Source organism: Grammomys surdaster, unplaced genomic scaffold, assembly GCF_004785775.1.
Source record: "Grammomys surdaster isolate TR1022 unplaced genomic scaffold, NIH_TR_1.0 271, whole genome shotgun sequence".
NCBI lineage: Eukaryota > Metazoa > Chordata > Mammalia > Rodentia > Muridae > Grammomys > Grammomys surdaster.
In genome coordinates this window covers 12,038,036-12,055,288 of record NW_021604712.1, presented here as the reverse complement: position 1 = coordinate 12,055,288, position 17,253 = coordinate 12,038,036, and the positions used below count along the sequence as shown (strand labels likewise).

The 17,253-nt window shown below is 42.7% G+C and overlaps 1 protein-coding gene across 2 annotated transcripts in view; it reads right to left on the bottom strand.

The window, feature by feature from the left end:
• Positions 1-233: 233 nt before the first annotated feature.
• Positions 234-17,253, bottom strand: part of Chrna7 (cholinergic receptor nicotinic alpha 7 subunit) — a 112,783-nt gene continuing 95,763 nt past the window's right edge. For both annotated transcript variants that reach the window (XM_028776724.1, XM_028776725.1), the window contains 6 exons: positions 12,123-12,202; positions 9,207-9,374; positions 7,641-7,835; positions 6,632-6,718; positions 5,458-5,567; positions 234-752 (listed from right to left, as the gene is read on the bottom strand). In XM_028776724.1, the coding sequence (XP_028632557.1) occupies positions 234-752; positions 5,458-5,567; positions 6,632-6,718; positions 7,641-7,835; positions 9,207-9,374; positions 12,123-12,202 (1,159 nt within the window). The remainder of the gene's footprint in view (positions 753-5,457; positions 5,568-6,631; positions 6,719-7,640; positions 7,836-9,206; positions 9,375-12,122; positions 12,203-17,253) is intronic.

Here is a 17,253-nt window from a genome sequence, read left to right as displayed (position 1 = left end):
TCCAGTGATAAGTGCAAGAAGAGTAAACAGAAGACTGCTGGGATCTTTTTAATTAAAGTAACCAGGAAACTAAGTCTCAAGACTGACAGCTACAGGGATACCTCAGAGTAGTCTCAAGACTGACAGCTACAGGGATACCTCAGAGTCCTTCCATTTATCACAATGTGGAGTTAGGACCCCAATTCTCATCCTCCAGATTCTCTTCTTATCTGTGCATTTCCTACATAATAATATTAAGCAAAGTCTTTGGACACAGCCTCCACAAAGTTTGGGGCTGACATGAGGATGCCAATGGTGCAGATGATGGTAAAGACCGAAAAGGCCATGAGGCACAAGCGGTCCACCACACAAGCTGCAAACTTCCACTCACTGCAAATCACCTCACTCTCATCCTGGCAGCGGAAGCGGTTGGCGATGTAGCGGACCTCCTCCAGGATCTTGGCCAGGTCAGGGTCCCCATCAGAGGGGTGTGTGCCATGCATCAGGTGCTCATCATGTGATGGAGAGCAGGCCAAACGGCCACACACGACCCCAGAGTCTGGAGTTGGGGCACAGTGCATGCCCTCCAGGCCTCGGAAGCCAATGTAGAGGAGGTTGCCATTGCTAGTGGGTGGCCCAGCACCTGCATTTAGCTCCACGCTGGCTAGGCTGCAGCGTCGAGGCTTGTGCTGACAAGCTGGCCGAACCTTGTCCTCTCCGGGCCTCTTCATGCGCAGAAACCATGCACACCAGTTCAGAAGAATGATCCTGGTCTGCAAAGACAAGAGGATGTCAAGAGCATCTCAGAGTTGTATATGAGATGACCCCCACAGCAATGTGACCCCCACAGTGGACTCCCCCTGCTATTGTAGGGAAAACAGTCCCCTGTCTTCTCAGTGATTTTATAGAACAAGTCAGTGAGGAAATTTGGCAAGAATGGAGTCAAATGTGAACTGGGAATATGACCTATGTAGGTTTATCACTGGATGAACAAGCTGAAGTTCCCTCAGGGTAGACATACTACACCCTCTGTTGAGAGAAAAAGGCAGCTGGTTAGGTAAAGATGTCTGAGTTGTGTATATAGGGAATGCCATTTCTTTTCTAAGTCTTCCTTTTTTACTTCTAGCAATCTGGGGATCTAATTCTCTAGCTCCCGAAGAGGCTGAAAGCTCCCTTATAAGGTCACTACAAGCTAAGAGAGGCTCTGCAATATGTCAGACCCCTAGCTTGGAGCAACTTCAGGGTTTTAACGTCCCATAATCACATCTCTTGTGAGTAAATTTGTATCTTTGCAAAGTTGGTTTTAAAGGTTGTACCAAAATTACCAAGAGAATCAATGAGAAACAGACAATGAGGGTGATAATCTTTTAATCTGTTCCCAGGAGTTTCAAGGACATATACTCCCTGGGTGTCAGGCTGTTTAAGGCAAAGACATGAAATAACTTGTTTGAACCTATGTAAATGGACGGTTGGACCTCAGAGTCCTATGATCAAAACAGATGGGACGTTAATACGGAAGGAAGTTTAGGTGTTTCTAACCCAACTCACTAGGCTATGACGATGAGCAAGTAAGACCATGTCTGGGACAGTTTGCTGGAAAGACAGCAGGTGCTAGCACACTTCCTGTGAATAATTCAGGCTATGAAGGCTCCCATACAACAGCATCCCCTGTTGGTGTGTATATAATAAGTGCACAAGTGAATGGGTATAAGGGTTGCCTAAAACAAACAAACAAAAACCTCATTCTTATATAAACTAATTTTAAAAGGCTGAGAGCTGTAGCTGGGTATTGAATCCTAGTTTATCAATGTGGCCCTTAGAGTTTTATAAATGTACAATGTCTGATGCACAAACAGTGAAAAGTTACTCTGGGAGTTTATAGGTTTTTTGTTTTGAGGTAGCCAGTCTGGACAAAGGAGGTACTTGAAGACAGTCTCAGTGGGTAAACAGTGGGCCTTCTCCTAAACCACCTAGATACATACTTCATGTTCATCCTGTCATGATCATAGGAAAATTTCCCCAGCCTCTGATCTGTAGGGGAAGATGCAAGTTGGGAAGTTCATATCTGTAGACCTTGACTCTTTGGCAGCCATTTTTACAGCATCTTATCAAAAATGGCAAACATCAGGTCTGTAGATAAGGAGCAAGAGGCACACGAAAGGGTAAGCTTAGGTTCCTCACAATTAGGCAACCTGTCACAGCCTTACACTTCCAGTGGCAGACTGAACTGAGGGAAACCCATGGCTTTATGGATGTTTTAAGATTAGGAAGAAGCAGAGGCTACCTTCTCATGAGCCTGGATCTAGCTCAGTCATTCAGGAGACATGAAATGAGAATAAAGTCCCCATTTTACAGATAAACTGAGGCTCAAAGAAGACACTGAATTGGATCAAGGTCAACCCCTTATGGTGTCGAGACTGCTCCAAGCCTCATCTCCCAAAGGTACCCCAGGTTCTCTTTAGAACTCCTATCTCTTACCCCAACCTTCTTTAGAAGACCCTAGAAGGTTGGTGCTAGATCTCAAAAGAGGCTGTCAAACTATATGTGAATCTGAATCCAGAGGCAACTGTGTACACAAGAGCTGAGTAGGGTTGGGCACCTCTCCTGCCACAAGGGGGTCTGTGTGCCATCTGAGATGCATCTGCAACTAGTATGATCTATACCACCAAGTCTGTTTTGAATTCGATGGGCCAAATCATTAGCTTTCAAGGACAGCACATCTCCAAATGTGGAATTATTCTGTCAGTACTTATCAAACCGTGCCCATGACCTCTTCTGTTAGCCTACGGTTTTGTTGTTACTTGTGCAAATGTCACATAATGCCATTGCACCCAGCAGTATCTTCTTCATAATAGCAACAAATCATAATAAGAGTCCCCTGGAGACTGTTTATATTTCAAAGACACACAGAATGAATGAAAAATGTTGCATGCTTTAGAAAATGAGACATATACACTTATGTTTTACTTGCAGCCAATTGGTTTTAATGACCTTTTATTTCTGAGAGGCTTGTAATAGACAAATGCGCTTAATTAAGATTCTAGGAGAATAAAGTGGTACCAATTTCATCAAAAATGGCTTTGTGTCTCTGTGTATCAGTTCTTTTATCTTCACACCAGCCAAAATACTTTAAGAAATATGTATGAGTGTATTTTTTGTGCTAGCATAAACACTAAAGAAAAAATAGAGAATTCATTAAAATGATTATCAACATTTCTGGTTATAAAGGATGGGGTAAAATGGGAGGCAAACTTCCTTATGTCTAATGTGACTTTTACTCTTGCTTTTGAAACAGGTAGTATGTAATCTGCTTCAAATGTATAGATAGACAGAAAGACACATAAGTCACACCTAGCTTAGTTTGCCCTAGTGAATCACGATGTTAAGAAAGAGGAGAATGTAGGTGAATGTACCTCAGCTCTAACTTCTAAAACAAGACTCCTGGACGACAGCAATGGCATTTGAGACAGACACACTGAAGTTGACCACATGCTACAGCTGGTACTATGAACTTTATGTGGGATTTTATTATGTATATAAGGCAAGTAGACTAAAAGGAGAACTAGTACTTTTATGAGGCTACTGGAAAATAAAAAGTTCTCTTTCCCAAGTTAGGCCACTGTAAGCTATTGCACAATGATTGTCTTCAAAACTCTGGAAGCCCTTTGTTCTACTAGGGATCTAAATGCATTTTTTGCTATATGCTGTGTTTGATACATGGTTGATCAACTTCTAGATTTTTTTTTGGACTTGAATGCTATTGACTGGGTCTTTAGACAGGGTATGGAGAGGGCTGTTCTTCTTATGTTTAGGCAGAAAGGCAAGAGATATCTGCAAGGCTCACCATGGTGGGGGGTTAGGGCACCTCGCTTCTACCTTGGGTTATATTCTGGCAAGGTGGGGAAAATCTGGGCTTAGCCTAAGCCCTAGTCAATAACTCTGGGTATAAGCTTCAGATACTGCATTCTGAAGATGATGTGGCAGGTGAGCATCAGAAGCTAATAGTGCTGATCTGATGTTGGTAGGCATTGGGAAGTGATGATGTATCCTGGGCTAAGATCTCATTCATTTCCTTTTGTTCTCTGTCTGTTATCCACTGGGAACTATTCATCTTACATCATGAGCTTGGGTAGAAACTTGGCCCTTTGCAGCACTGGTTCTAGAAAGTACACACTGAAAAAAAAACCTAGGAAAAACAAAACCTGAATGTGTACTTGAACATGTACAGATAATTTTCTTATAGCATTCCCTAAACAATATACCATAAAAACTACTGGAATGGCATTTACACATGAGGAAGATGTGTAAACATCTGGAGATAATCTGTAGTACACTGGAGAATGTGAGCAGGTTCTGTGTAAGTGCTACACTAGTTGTACCAGGAGCAGGGACACTTTCAGACTTCTCTGTTGCCAAGAGTTCTGAAGTCAGTGTCCTGCAGGATACTGAGAAACACTCATTCTGCATCTCATTCTTTTCACTCCTCAGTCTGCTGTGAAGCTCCAGCCATGTTGCTTCATGGCCACTTCCCTAGTTCCTTCAACTGCTACAAAGTCCTCCTCAGTGGGAGAGCATTTTTTTTTGTTATTATTTTTCTCTTTCTTTTTTTTTCCATTGGATATTTTATTTACAGTTCAGATGTTATCCCCTTACCCCATCCCCACCCTCCCCACCCAAGAACCCCGTATCCCATTGCCCTTCCTCCGGCTTCTATGATGATATGCCCCTACCTACCCCCTGTCCCACCTCCCCACCCTCAAATTTTCCCACACATGGCGTCCAGCCTTCATGGGGCCAAGGATTTCCTCTCCCACCTATGCCCAACAAAGCCATCCTCCCTTACATATACAGCTGGAGCCATGGATCCCTCCCTAAGTGCTCCCAGGCTGGTGGTTTAGACCCTGGGAGCTCTGGGTGGTTGGTATTGTTGCTCTCCTCATGGGGCTGCAAACCCGTTCAGCTCTTTCAGCTCCTACAGTCTTCACTCTAACTCCTCCATTGGGAACCCCTTGATCAGTTCAATGGTTAGCTGTAAGCATCCACCTCTGAATATGTCAAACTCTGGCAGACCTCTAAGGAGACAGCTATATCAGGCTCCTGTCAGCATGCACTTCCTGACATCCACATCAACATCTACCTTTGGTGGCTGCACATGGAATGGATACCCAGGTGGAGCAGTCTCCAGATGCCCCCTCCTTCAGTTTATGTCCCACACTTTGTCTCCATATTTGCTCTCTTGAGTATTTTGTTGCTCCTTCTTAGAAGGACCAAAGCGCCCAGTGGGAGAGCATTTAAAGAGCAATGCTAGCAAGATATAGAAGCAGCCAGTGTGGAGTCCTGACATGGCATGTCAGTGTGAAACACTGCCACCTCTGCTGCATCATCCTCAAAGATATACAGAGGGGTGGAGTCTCTTTAGGGACCACTAGACAATCCCCTCAGGGAGAGCTGTACCTCCACAGGGGCAAAAAGACATACCCACTTAGGCATTTTGCCACCATCAGGGTCATGGTGGTGATACCGTAGCACAATCACTGTCACCACCACAGACAGGCCCACGATGATCATGGTGCTGGCGAAGTACTGTGCTGTAGAGAGAACAGAAGCAGTGTGAACCCTGGAGCCCCAGCAGTACCTAATGGGATGATATTTTCCTATCATATCATACTGTGTGGTCATAATGAAAAACAGGCTATAGCCTAATAACCACACTTCTATTGGGAAAGGAACAGGCAGCCTAGACTTCAAAGACTTCAATCCCCACCAAAAATTGGAAGTGGTAACTCTCCTATTGAAGCCTAAAAGTCCCTGGCAGCATACAGCTCCCATCCCCATGGCACCTTGGCTCGGAACTGAGTGCTGGATACAGCAATGAGAATCAAAACCTAACCTGGACACAGTGTCCTTTACACGATCCCCTTTGTTTCCATCTAGGAAACTGAACAGATATGGGGTCATCCTATTTCTGTCTCTTATCCCTTAGCAGAAACACCTATCTTAGATAAAAACATATTTGCTTTACTCCCATCTCTCTAAACACATATTTAATAAACTGATACCAAGTGATCTCAGGAGATAGTAGCTAACAATTAGAATATGTGATTTGTCCCATTTTTAATAAAAGATTAGTTAAAAAACAGTATCCAACTAAAATAATGAATCTCTAAGTTTAAAGTCTTTGGCTTTAGAGCAGAAAGTATGAGTGCAAGGAATATAGGAAGAAGGGGCATTCCAGCACGTACGAGTGTGCGTGCCAACACACACACACACACACACTCATGCACACCATACCACCACCACCACAGATATCCTTCTCTCATTTGTAAACATCGGTCATGCTTCTGGCTAGTCTTGAACTTCTGAATGCTCTAATCCTCCTGCCTCAATGTCACAAAAACAGAGATGACAGTTAGACACCACCACTCACTGTCATTTCTTCAGATTAAAGGCAAGTCATAAATTTGGAGATCTCTTTTCTGTTTCTCCTGCTTTGGCCTAGGTATAGGCCATGGTGTTTTGCAACAGTTACAGGAAGTCTTGTGCCCACAGCAGAGAACAGAGGGGTAGAATAAATCTCCAGAGCCTTGAAGGATATGTTCCTCCTCCGTGTATCTGCTGGGAAATCCTAGGCACACTTGAGCCCTTGCCTTACCTATCAAGGGCACAGAATCGGATGTTGCTGGCATGATCTCAGCCACAAGCAGCATGAAGACAGTCAGAGAAAGTAAGACAGTTATTCCTGAAACAAAAATGTGAGGAGTTCCTTAGGAAGAAGAGAAAACTAGGTTGAAATCCCATCTCACAGGAGCTCACACAGGTAGTTTCAAAACACTAGTTAGGTCGCCAGTGCTATATCCTAAGTCCCATGGTTTCTGTATATACAGGCATGTGCAGTTTTCTGGGTACAGTTCCTGTTACCTCCCAAACCCCAAAGGAATCTAAAAGGAGACAAATTTAGAAATCACAACTTTGAGAGAATCAAGCAGCATGATTGTTTCTCAAGGTCTTTACTGCATTAATACTGAGAAGCAGTTTAACACAGCAGGATCAGGAAACCATGTGGCCAGAAGACTTGGTTTCATTCAGGTCTTGACTCTGCAGCTTAATTAGCTGTGTGACCTTGGGTAAGATATTTAACATTCTAAGCCTTATGCTAAGAAGATAGAAGACTTGTGAAAGCTTTCTTCAACACATTAAATATGTATTTATTTAGTAATTTTGTGATATAAGAAGCTCATTTTACCTTTCAAAACCCACGTTTTATATCTTCACAGGGAATCATAACAAACTGCATTCTTATGTAATGTGTCCAATAATTTACAGACACAAGCTGATATTAAGTTAATGTGTCTACTGGAGGCTGGTTAGCTGCCACTGAGGAGCAAGGTGGGTGGCAATGGGGAGAAAGCTAGCCTATCAGGGTAGAACTGATCTGGCCACTCTCGGTATCCTGTCTTCTTCAAAAGACCATGGAATTCCTGGATCCCGTCAGACTCTCAGGAAGACATTCTGTCTCCTTAAGAGCCAGAGCCAGGAGTTTATGATGTTGTGAGGTTGGCCCTGGCCCATAGGTCCATGGATGGTAGGTCACAAGGAACTCCTGCATGGCCCATAGTGTCCTGTAGAGCTAGGCTCAGAGAAAAAACACTATATACACTTACCAAGAGAGATTTTCTCTCCAGAGTCTGCAGGCAGCAAGAATACCAGCAAAGCCAGGGCTGAAATGAGCACACACGGGATGAGCAGGTTGAGGCCATAGTAGAGTGTCCTACGGCGCATGGTCACTGTGTAGGTGACATCTGGGTATGGCTCTTTGCAACATTCATAGAACTTCTCATTCCTTTTGCCAGGGATCCCTGCAAGGGGTGTCAGAGAAAGGAAGGAGGTCATCAGGTCTTCAGAAGATACAATCTCTCTCTCTCTCTCTCTCTCTCTCTCTCTCTCTCTCTCTCTCTCTCGTTCCTCTATCTTTCCAAGTGTGCAAGTGTGTACCACACAAGAGCACAGCTCTAAAAAAAATGGGTAATGGGTGTGTTTGAACAAACCCTTACTGGTATTCTATAGTTATTTAAAGGTATTTCAGTAATAGTCAAACAAAATGACAGATATTCTTTTGATGCATTAGAAATACTTATACAATGTCAATTTCATAGCATTACAAATGCAATTATAAGCAGGTGTCACATAATAGTGTTTCTGTCAAAGATGGAAGAAAAGCACAGTGGTTATAGTTCAACCATCCTATCAGACTGGAATGGATCCCGTGTGCACACACAATCTGCACCATCGTTGCTACTTTACCATTGTATCATTTACTGATTCTGTAGCTGGCTTACTTTGTGCACTGTAAGTGAATTCTATCATGCTCACATAGTAAAATTGCATAATGAAAATTTTCAGAAGGTATACCTGATGGTAATAATAATATTGGTTTGGATTTTGAAAAAGTGTAGTATAAGTTCCTATTGATAAAAATAAATGTCAAAATGGCTTCAGAGAGAAAAAAAATGTCTAATTATTTTCTAAGACTTAGAGATTTGACAACAGGGGGTAAATTGCCATGCAGGAAACATGTCAGGAAGTGTGTCTGCTAGAAGGAACAATTTCTCAGAATCTCACATTCTTTTAGAAGATTGAAAATGCTAGAGTGACCAGTTTGATCCCTGGCCTAGACAGGCCAATGGATTTAGGAAATTTTCAAGCACCCTGATCTACATTTTCAAACTACTTGACTCACCCTTTGCACCCACCCACCCCATGCTCAACTGCCATACGCACACATTCTTTGCTTTAAAATCCAAAACGCATCCCCTCTCAGCAGAGTACTGACTTGATGTCTAGTCGAACTTATGCGTCTCCCAATGTGAAATTTTGTCCTGTGCCCAAACACTGCTGTTTGTACGTTTGACTGAGCCCCACTTGTGATTTTCTTCATTTACTCCATCACTGCAATGTGCAGTCCAACCATAACATAGGATTAGAATGGATCTCATGAGCACTCAAAACCTACACCAGTACTGCTACTTTAACAGGCCCCACCATGGCTGTTTGCTGCATTTGCTAATTGTTTTCTGCTTCTCGTTCTGGAGCTCTCAGGACATGATGGAAGGGACTGCCAAGTGTAGTAAATGAAAAGAACAGTGGAAAATCCCCGAGTTCTTCAGCTCACACTGGCAGAAAGACACTTTTCTTCAGGGATACAACATCTTGGTCTCTGCTGGCCTTACCCATGAGATCCCATTCTCCATTGGGGATATAGCTGCTGATATCTGCCTCTTGCATCTGCAGGTCCAAGGACCACCCTCCATAGGACCAGGACCCAAACTTCAGTTTGCACTGCTGCACATCAAAAGGGAACCAGCGTACATCAATGTAGCAGGAACTCTTGAATATGCCTGTGTGAGCATGATGGGAAATGATCAGACGGGAAATGATCAGACAAGGATTGAAGTGGAGCCAGCTGAAACAGGCTCAAACTACAGAGCAGTTCCTAAAGCCTGCCCAACATCACAAACTCCTGCTAGACCCATTTAGGACAAACTGAGGTGCCTCTACACCCTCAATGTTTTTCTTTTGCAAAAATCTCTAGAGCAGCTCAGCCTAAGCTTCATTGCCTTTTCAAATTAAAACACAGTGCTAGCCTCTGTGATAGGGGGCTTTTTCTCATGGAATTGTGCAATTTATTCATTATCAACTTTATTTGCCATGGGCACATTCAGACTCTAAGCAATATGAGAGAAAGAAAGAACATCATAAATCTCAGAGAAATTGATATCGATGATAAAGAACTTAGAGAATTAGAAAGAGGTGGGGAGTGGGGAGAGACTGTTGTTTTTAAGTAGGAAATCGAGAAAACATTTAGTTATTTGAATATATATATATGTGTGTGTGTGTGTGTGTGTGTGTGTGTGTGTGTGTGTGATCAGATGCGATGAATAGGTGCAAAATTAAAAAGAGAGAGGGAGTTTAGATGCAAAGGAAGATTCTACTGAAAGAAGCTAGAATTCATAGAAGTAGATTTCCCAGAAGGTCATAGTGAGAAGACATAATAAATCTAGTCCAGTTTTTTATGGCATGTTCTCTTGCCTGCCTTCAGTTGACTAGATTGTGCTAGAAGGCACATATGGCTGAAATGCCCCAGTGCTAGTGGGGAAAGGGCAACATATTTCACATTTTAAAAACCGAATTAAAAGACTGAATGGAGGAGGGAACTAATGAGTTATACATATGTAAGCTCCACTACACATCTGTTGCTGAGATAACATAATGAACTGTCCCTTTAAATATTATTTAGAGTTTCAGATACTTGGGGAAATGAGTCAGGAGGATAACAAGTTCAAGACCATCCCAGGCAACTCAGTAATGCCCTGTCTCAAAGTAAAAAGGCAGAAAGGTTAGGGATACAGCTCAGCAGTATACTACCTACTTTGTATAAGGCTCAAAATTTGATCTGCAATACTATAATACATATATATATATATATATATACACACACACACACACACACACACAGACACATACACACACACAGGTATATGTATCACATACACATGAATTACAGAATTACTTCAGATGCTCACATGAGCTTTGAAAGTCACTACTGGTATTCCCCGACCATTAGTGGGCTGAATTTTCCCTAATCTAAACTGTATTTGATTCCACTTCTATAAAAAAGGACCCAAGAAGAAGATGGAAAGAATCCAAAGGTTGTCTGAGGATTGCAACAAGATCAGTTAACTGCTGTGAACATGTAAGGGACGATGGGACCACTCTAAAAATGGACCAATCGTGGTGATCCTCTCACGTCAAATGTATAACATGTAAATTCTACTCCCATCTACCTGTTAAAAAATAAACACATGGATGGTTCAGTGGTTAAGAACACAGGCTGCTCTTTTGGAGGACCCAGGTTCAATTCCCAGCACTCGCATGATGGTTCACAATGCTAACTCACTGGTGTCACCCAATTTAAAGTATGCTGGAAGGCATCATACAGCCCAGCATGCAAGGTGCTTACAGTGCAGAGGAAGGGCTGGAGTAGGCAAGCAGATGATTTAAGACAGAAAGCCCAAGAAGCAACACTTCTTTAATCAATATAAACATCAGCGAGAGGGATCTGTCTCTGCTAGATTCAATCCCTTATTCATTCATTTATTGACAGGCAGCCACCTGCAGTTGAGAAGTGATGGATTATAAGGAGAGCAAACACAAATTCTGTCTATAGAATTCTTATCATCCGCTAACAGGAAGAACATTGTAAACGATAGGCAAAGTCAGCTTTGCTATGTTTGGAGATAAGGAGGGGCTGAATGCTAGAAAAGGGTGTGGTAGGCATTCCTATGTAGTTATGAGACATTGTATATTCAAGGGTTGCATGTGTTGAGAGAGTGTTAGTGTGTTACGAGTATAGTGGTGACAGTGTAGCACTTGGGTTACGGATTTGTTATAAGCAGTTACAATGAGGAAGATAATTCTTGAAAATCTGCTAACAAATCAAAGGATAAGGTGAAAAAAATCAATCCCTATATGCTAAAACACACCTAGAATGTGTGTCAGAGGGCAGTAGTTTCTCGGGCTATGGACTGCTCAGTGAGCATCCTGGGATCCTGTGAGTCCCACAGTAATGACAGGCAGGGAGGCAAATCAACCCCATAAAGCTCTTTACCACCAGGGGGTTAAGAAGGAGGAAAGACATGAGTTGACAAGTCACTAGTGGGTGCTCCTTTGAGAGCACCAGACCTTGCATCTATCTTGTGAGCAGTCTTGAGTGCATGAACCCAAGATATGAATCCAGAATGTCCACCATCTTCTGAGCGCTGCAATACCCCTCAAGTTACTGTGCCAACTGGGAAGAGATGGAGAAAGGCCTGCCTATCATGTTTATGGGCATGAAAAAAAAGAGTGTGAATTAACATTAGCAAAAACATATGACAGACTGTCAATCTGAAATGTAATGTCAATATCTTACAGATATGACACCCAGAGCGAGTTGAAGAGACATGTGAGAGAGTTCTGATGAGAAGGTAGGGGAGAATGGGAACTCAGCATGGAGTTAGTCCTCCCTTCAGAAGAGGTGGTCAGTCCTTGGGACTGATGCACTTAGGTGTTTAAATCTTCTCACTGGAAGGAATCCAAGATCTTACCTGGAGGGAGATACTGGCAATGCCCAGAAGCATTCACCAAGACATTGGTGTGGAATGTGGCATCAAAGCGTTCATCAGCACTAGAAATAGAAAAAGGATTTATAAGTCAGCACCTCCGGGCAGTGGGTCTCTCAGTGTCCTTAGAGTTGTTGTGCTTAACAGTCAGAAGAGTAGCAGCCTTTTGAAGGGTTCCTGCTTGTAGCTGGACAATCTCACACCTGCCTGGAAGGTCTTCTCATGGAAGAGCCAATGTCCTCCTCCATCTCATATGAGTTGTGATGCTGGAGTTTCCTTTCTGTTGCTGTGATTAAAGTGTCTGGACAAAAGCAACTTAGAGAATAAAGGTAGTTTTTGGCTCACAATCCTAGGTTATAGGAAAGTCAAGAGCTTAAAGCCTTGTGTGCACAGTCAATGGCAGAGAGAAGAAACACATACTTCCCTATTTGTTTTCCTTCTCAGGTAGCTTTCTTCTGTCTTACCCTGTTCAGAATTCCCTGCCATCATGTAATACTATTCCTGGGGAGCCGTGAACAAATATCTACTCATCCTAGATAAGGGGCCCAGGACAGACTAATGTAAGGATACCACTGAAATCCAATTCATTGAACTAGTAAGGTTTTTGGGGAGGCTATTTAAAGGAATATTGGTAAGGGGCTACTTACAGAGGCAGAAATGACTCAAGATATTTCCACTATTAAAATCTACCCCAGAATTAGTGACAGCTTCCAGTCTCCGGAATGGGATTCACACTTGACTAGTGTTAACAACAACAAACAATTTTTGTTTTGAATGATTAAAACCATAGGTGCAGGAACTCGGTACCAGCAGGCCCCAGAGCTTCCAGGCAACAGTGGTGATACATGGTGGGAGAATGGCAAATTAAGAATTTTACATGAAAACACCCAAACTTCCTTCCCTATATTTAAACTTCCTACAGGCAGGAGTTATGACTGGAATAGCGAAAACACCCACATACCAAGAAGATAAAGCAACTTTTAAAACTAATAGCTGATGCCAATCGTTTCTTAAGTTTTCTACATTTTGGTGTTTTGAGATCTGAGACCTCAATGACCCTGCAGAGGTTTCCCTTTTGAGATCAGGCAGTTCCTAGAGAGAGTGAGCAAGTGTCCTAATTTGCTTACTGTTGCGGTGATCAACAGCAGCTTAGGGAGGGCAGGGTTAATGTGGTTTGTAGGTTACAGTCTATCATCAAGGGAAGCCAAAGCAGGAACTTAAGGCAGGAATCTGGAGCCAGGATTGAAGCAGAGACCACAGAGTAATGCTGTTTACTTACTTCCCATGGCTTTCTTAGCTTGCTTTCTTATACAACCATGTGCCCAAGAGTAGTGTCATAGTTAGGGTTACTACTTCTGGGATGAAACACCCTGACTAAAAGCAACTTGGGGGAGGAAAGAGTTTATTTCACTCATAGTTACATATATAGCTCATCATCAAAGGCAGTAAGGACAGGAATTCACAAAGGGTAGAGACCTGGAGGCAGGGGCTGATGCAGAGCCCATAGAGGAGTGTCAATTACCAGCTTGTTTCAGTTGGCTTGCTCAGCCCACTTTCCCAGAGAACCCATAACCACCAGCCCAAGAGTGGCCCTGGCCAATGGGCTGACTGCCCCTGCCCCAGTGATCTGATTTTATGGGGGCATTTTCTCAATTGAGGCTTTCTCCTCTATGATAACTAGCCTGTGTCAAGTTGACATAAAACTAGCCAGTACAGGCAGCATAGCCACAGTAGGCTGGGCCCCTAACCATCAATTATTACTCAAGAAAATGTCAGAGATATATGTCCACAAGCAAACCTGATGGAGCAATTTCTCATTTGATGTTCTTTCTTCAAATGATTCCAGTCTGTGTCAGGTTGAACCAGCACACCAAGCTTCCAGAGTCCCTTTCAAGTCTAAATTAACCAAATTGCAGCCACACCCCTTCCACCTACTCCATTAGGCTCTCATAACCAGAGCCCTCTCACCCCAATGCTGACAAGTGGAAACTGTTCCTTACCACCAAACCCTATATTACTTATGTTTAGTCAGTGGTAAACCCATTTGCCCTTTAGCACTGATCAACCCAAAGGAAATCAAAGGAAAGACCACTGCCTGCTTTCTCCCTCTTCTGTGCCTTCTGCCTCATATCCAAAGCTGAGCTTTGCCCAGTTTCCCTCCCAGGGTGCTTTTGGAGCGACTTGAAAAACACACACAAAACAAAACAAAACAAAACAAAAATCGTTCTTAATAATAGTCATTTTCTTGTTCCTATACCAGATTAAAGTCAACTCTATGTGTTCTTAAAACTCCACCTTTCATTTAAATAAAAATAAATTGTCTGAAGAAGACACCAGCAGGGATGGGGAGATATTTCATTGGGCTCATGAAGATCCCAGCACCATCAGAAAAAGTCAGGTATGGCTGTTCACACCTGTAACTGCAGCGCTGGTGTTCAGAGACAGCTGGATTCCCAAAGCTCTGTCAGCCAGCATAGGCAAAACAGTGAGCTTCCAGCTCAGTGAAAGAACCTGTCACAGGGCAGTAAGGTGGTTAGTGATAGAGGAAAAAACTGGGTGTCTTACTTGGCCGCTGCGAGCTTACACACACACACACACACACACACACACACACACACACACAGTCTCTAAATAAATAAAGAGAAAACCCAGGCATCCAGTCAAGGTGTTGGCTACACATAGCAAAGTCCACTCAATTTGACAACCAAGGTCCCCAACTGGGACTGCCCATACAGATAGCACCTCAGGCAGCCTGCTCTATGCCTGAGGTCCCTCAGTGGAAAACTCAAGAGTCACAAGGCACCAATGATCCATCTTCCCTGGGAGCCACACAATCACCAGTAAGAAAAAGTCAGGTATGGCTGTTCACACCTGTAACTACAGCGCTGGTGTTCAGAGACAGCTGGATTTCCAAAGCTCTGTCAGCCAGCATAGGCAAAACAGTGAGCTTCCAGCTCAGTGTTAAAACATTTAGTAATAAAAGAAAGTAAAAAGAGGAAACTTCCAATGAAAAACATTAAAAAATTACTTCTTTAAAAAAAAAGCAATATCCTCTCCAAATCCAAGAATATATTATAAACTGGGAAACAAACAGAAATTAAAGCTGTGGTTGATGAAGTAATTTTAAATGCATGGTGTGAGGTTCTGCTGGTAAGCATCACAGAAGACAAGGGGACCAAAAATGACGAATGAATGCCATACAAAGGACAAGGCCAGCAGAGCCCACGTCACTGACAGGAAGACAAGAGCCAGAGTGGGAGGGAGAGAATGACCAAGAAGAAACCAGACAAAGGAATTGTCTAAGCAGTAGGAAACCATTCAAGTGTGAAGGCGGAGAGAGGTATTTATATGAAGGCCAGAGAGCTAGAGTCCCACGCATCTGTCCTTGGGGGGCTTTAGAAAAAAAATGAGGGTAAAAATGGATGGATGGAGGGAGAGAGGGAGGGAGGGAAGAAACTTTTATACTCAACTGGGAAGGGAGAACAGGATCACTGTGATCCGCTATGCAGACAGCTAGAGCAGCTGGAGCCATACTGGAGAGGTACACTCTGGGTTGGCAAAAGATGGGCATCAAACAAAAGAAAGTGTGTTTTAGAATGTAGGCAGTGTTTTTCTATGTAGCCTTGCCTAGCAAGGAACTGTAAATCCTCCTGCCTCCGTCTCCCAAGTGCTATGACTACAGCTGTGCATTATACCTAGCCAAGATTATGGATCTGATTAAAGATGCATTTGTAAAATTTCCTAAGAAGTAGTTCTTTTGTTACTGCCATGGCCATTGTTCTGATCAGTGTTTTAAAAGAATTTCTCATTCTTTTTTTTAAATATTACATCAAGGAAAAAATAAATTCAAAGGGAAAATGTACAAGACTTAAATATGAAACAAAAAATATGTTGACGTTTAAAGAGAAGAAGGGAAGCCATTCATCACAGATGGATTGGGACACATTCACATCCTTACACCAAACTCCACAGGGAGAGACAAAGGGTGGAAACAAGCTTGGCAAACATGCTTGGCTACATCTGTACATGATTGTCTGTGAGCCCCATTATAAATGGTGACTGGAAGGGTCTAGCTGACTGACGTCCAGCTTCCATGTTGACTCAGGAAGGTATTACGACTTTCCAGCTTTTTCTCTGAGACCCCAAGGCTCTTCAGAAGCATGTCAGAATCTCAGAAATTGTTTGTTTTCTTTTTGTTGGGTATGAAAACGGATATAAAAACCAACCTACATTCAAATGACTGACTCTCAAGTTTTAGCTCTTCAAAGACAACCAGTGTATTCGTGTGGCTCATTATCCTCCTTTCTGGGTGAAAAAAAAAAAATGTTAGCAGGATCTTCTCTTCCCCTGAATGCACACACATTTGAATCTCTTACACATGATTCACCACATAAACCTTCAGCCTGCCATTGCCCTTTTCAAAAGTTCATGCTTGTGCCTACAGTTTCTCATAGTGAACCTCTGTTCTTACCAAGCTTGAAGATCCACAACATCCACACAAGGTATCAGATGTGTACTAAAAGCCCAGAGTGGTGGTTTGGTTTTTTTTGTTGTTGTTGTTTGTATATTTTAAGTTTGAGATTTTTTTTTCTGACTGACTTTTATGTTTATAATAAATACTACCACGGGCATCTGTTAGATCCATGATTCAATTATGAAAAGAAGCAGTTACTAAAAGCTTTTCCTTCAGGTATTCAGATCAATTTAATTGAAGAGTTCTCAAGACCACAAGAGAAACGGGCTACATACAAGATAAAAACACTGTTGCCAGTAGCAACAGCAAACCTGGGTGACTCCATGATTTCTGAACATTGTTCATCCAAACAGAGCACTCAGATGGACTGGACTGTAACACTGCAGCTGCTGTCCAACAGACCATTGTGTTCAAGGTAGCAGTTTCACAGTTCTGTCTTATAGGCAAATTGATTTCATCAATAAATGATACAAAAGGAAAGTTGTGAAGGAGATTTGTGCTAATACCACTTTATCTGTTCTGAACATTAAGGCTAGATAAAAGATGTTTGAAAAGAAAAAGCCTGTGGCAACGCTCTGAGTTTAAAAATAGCTCTTTTCCTCCCTCTCTTCCTTCCTCCCTCCCTCCCTCCCTCCCTCCCTC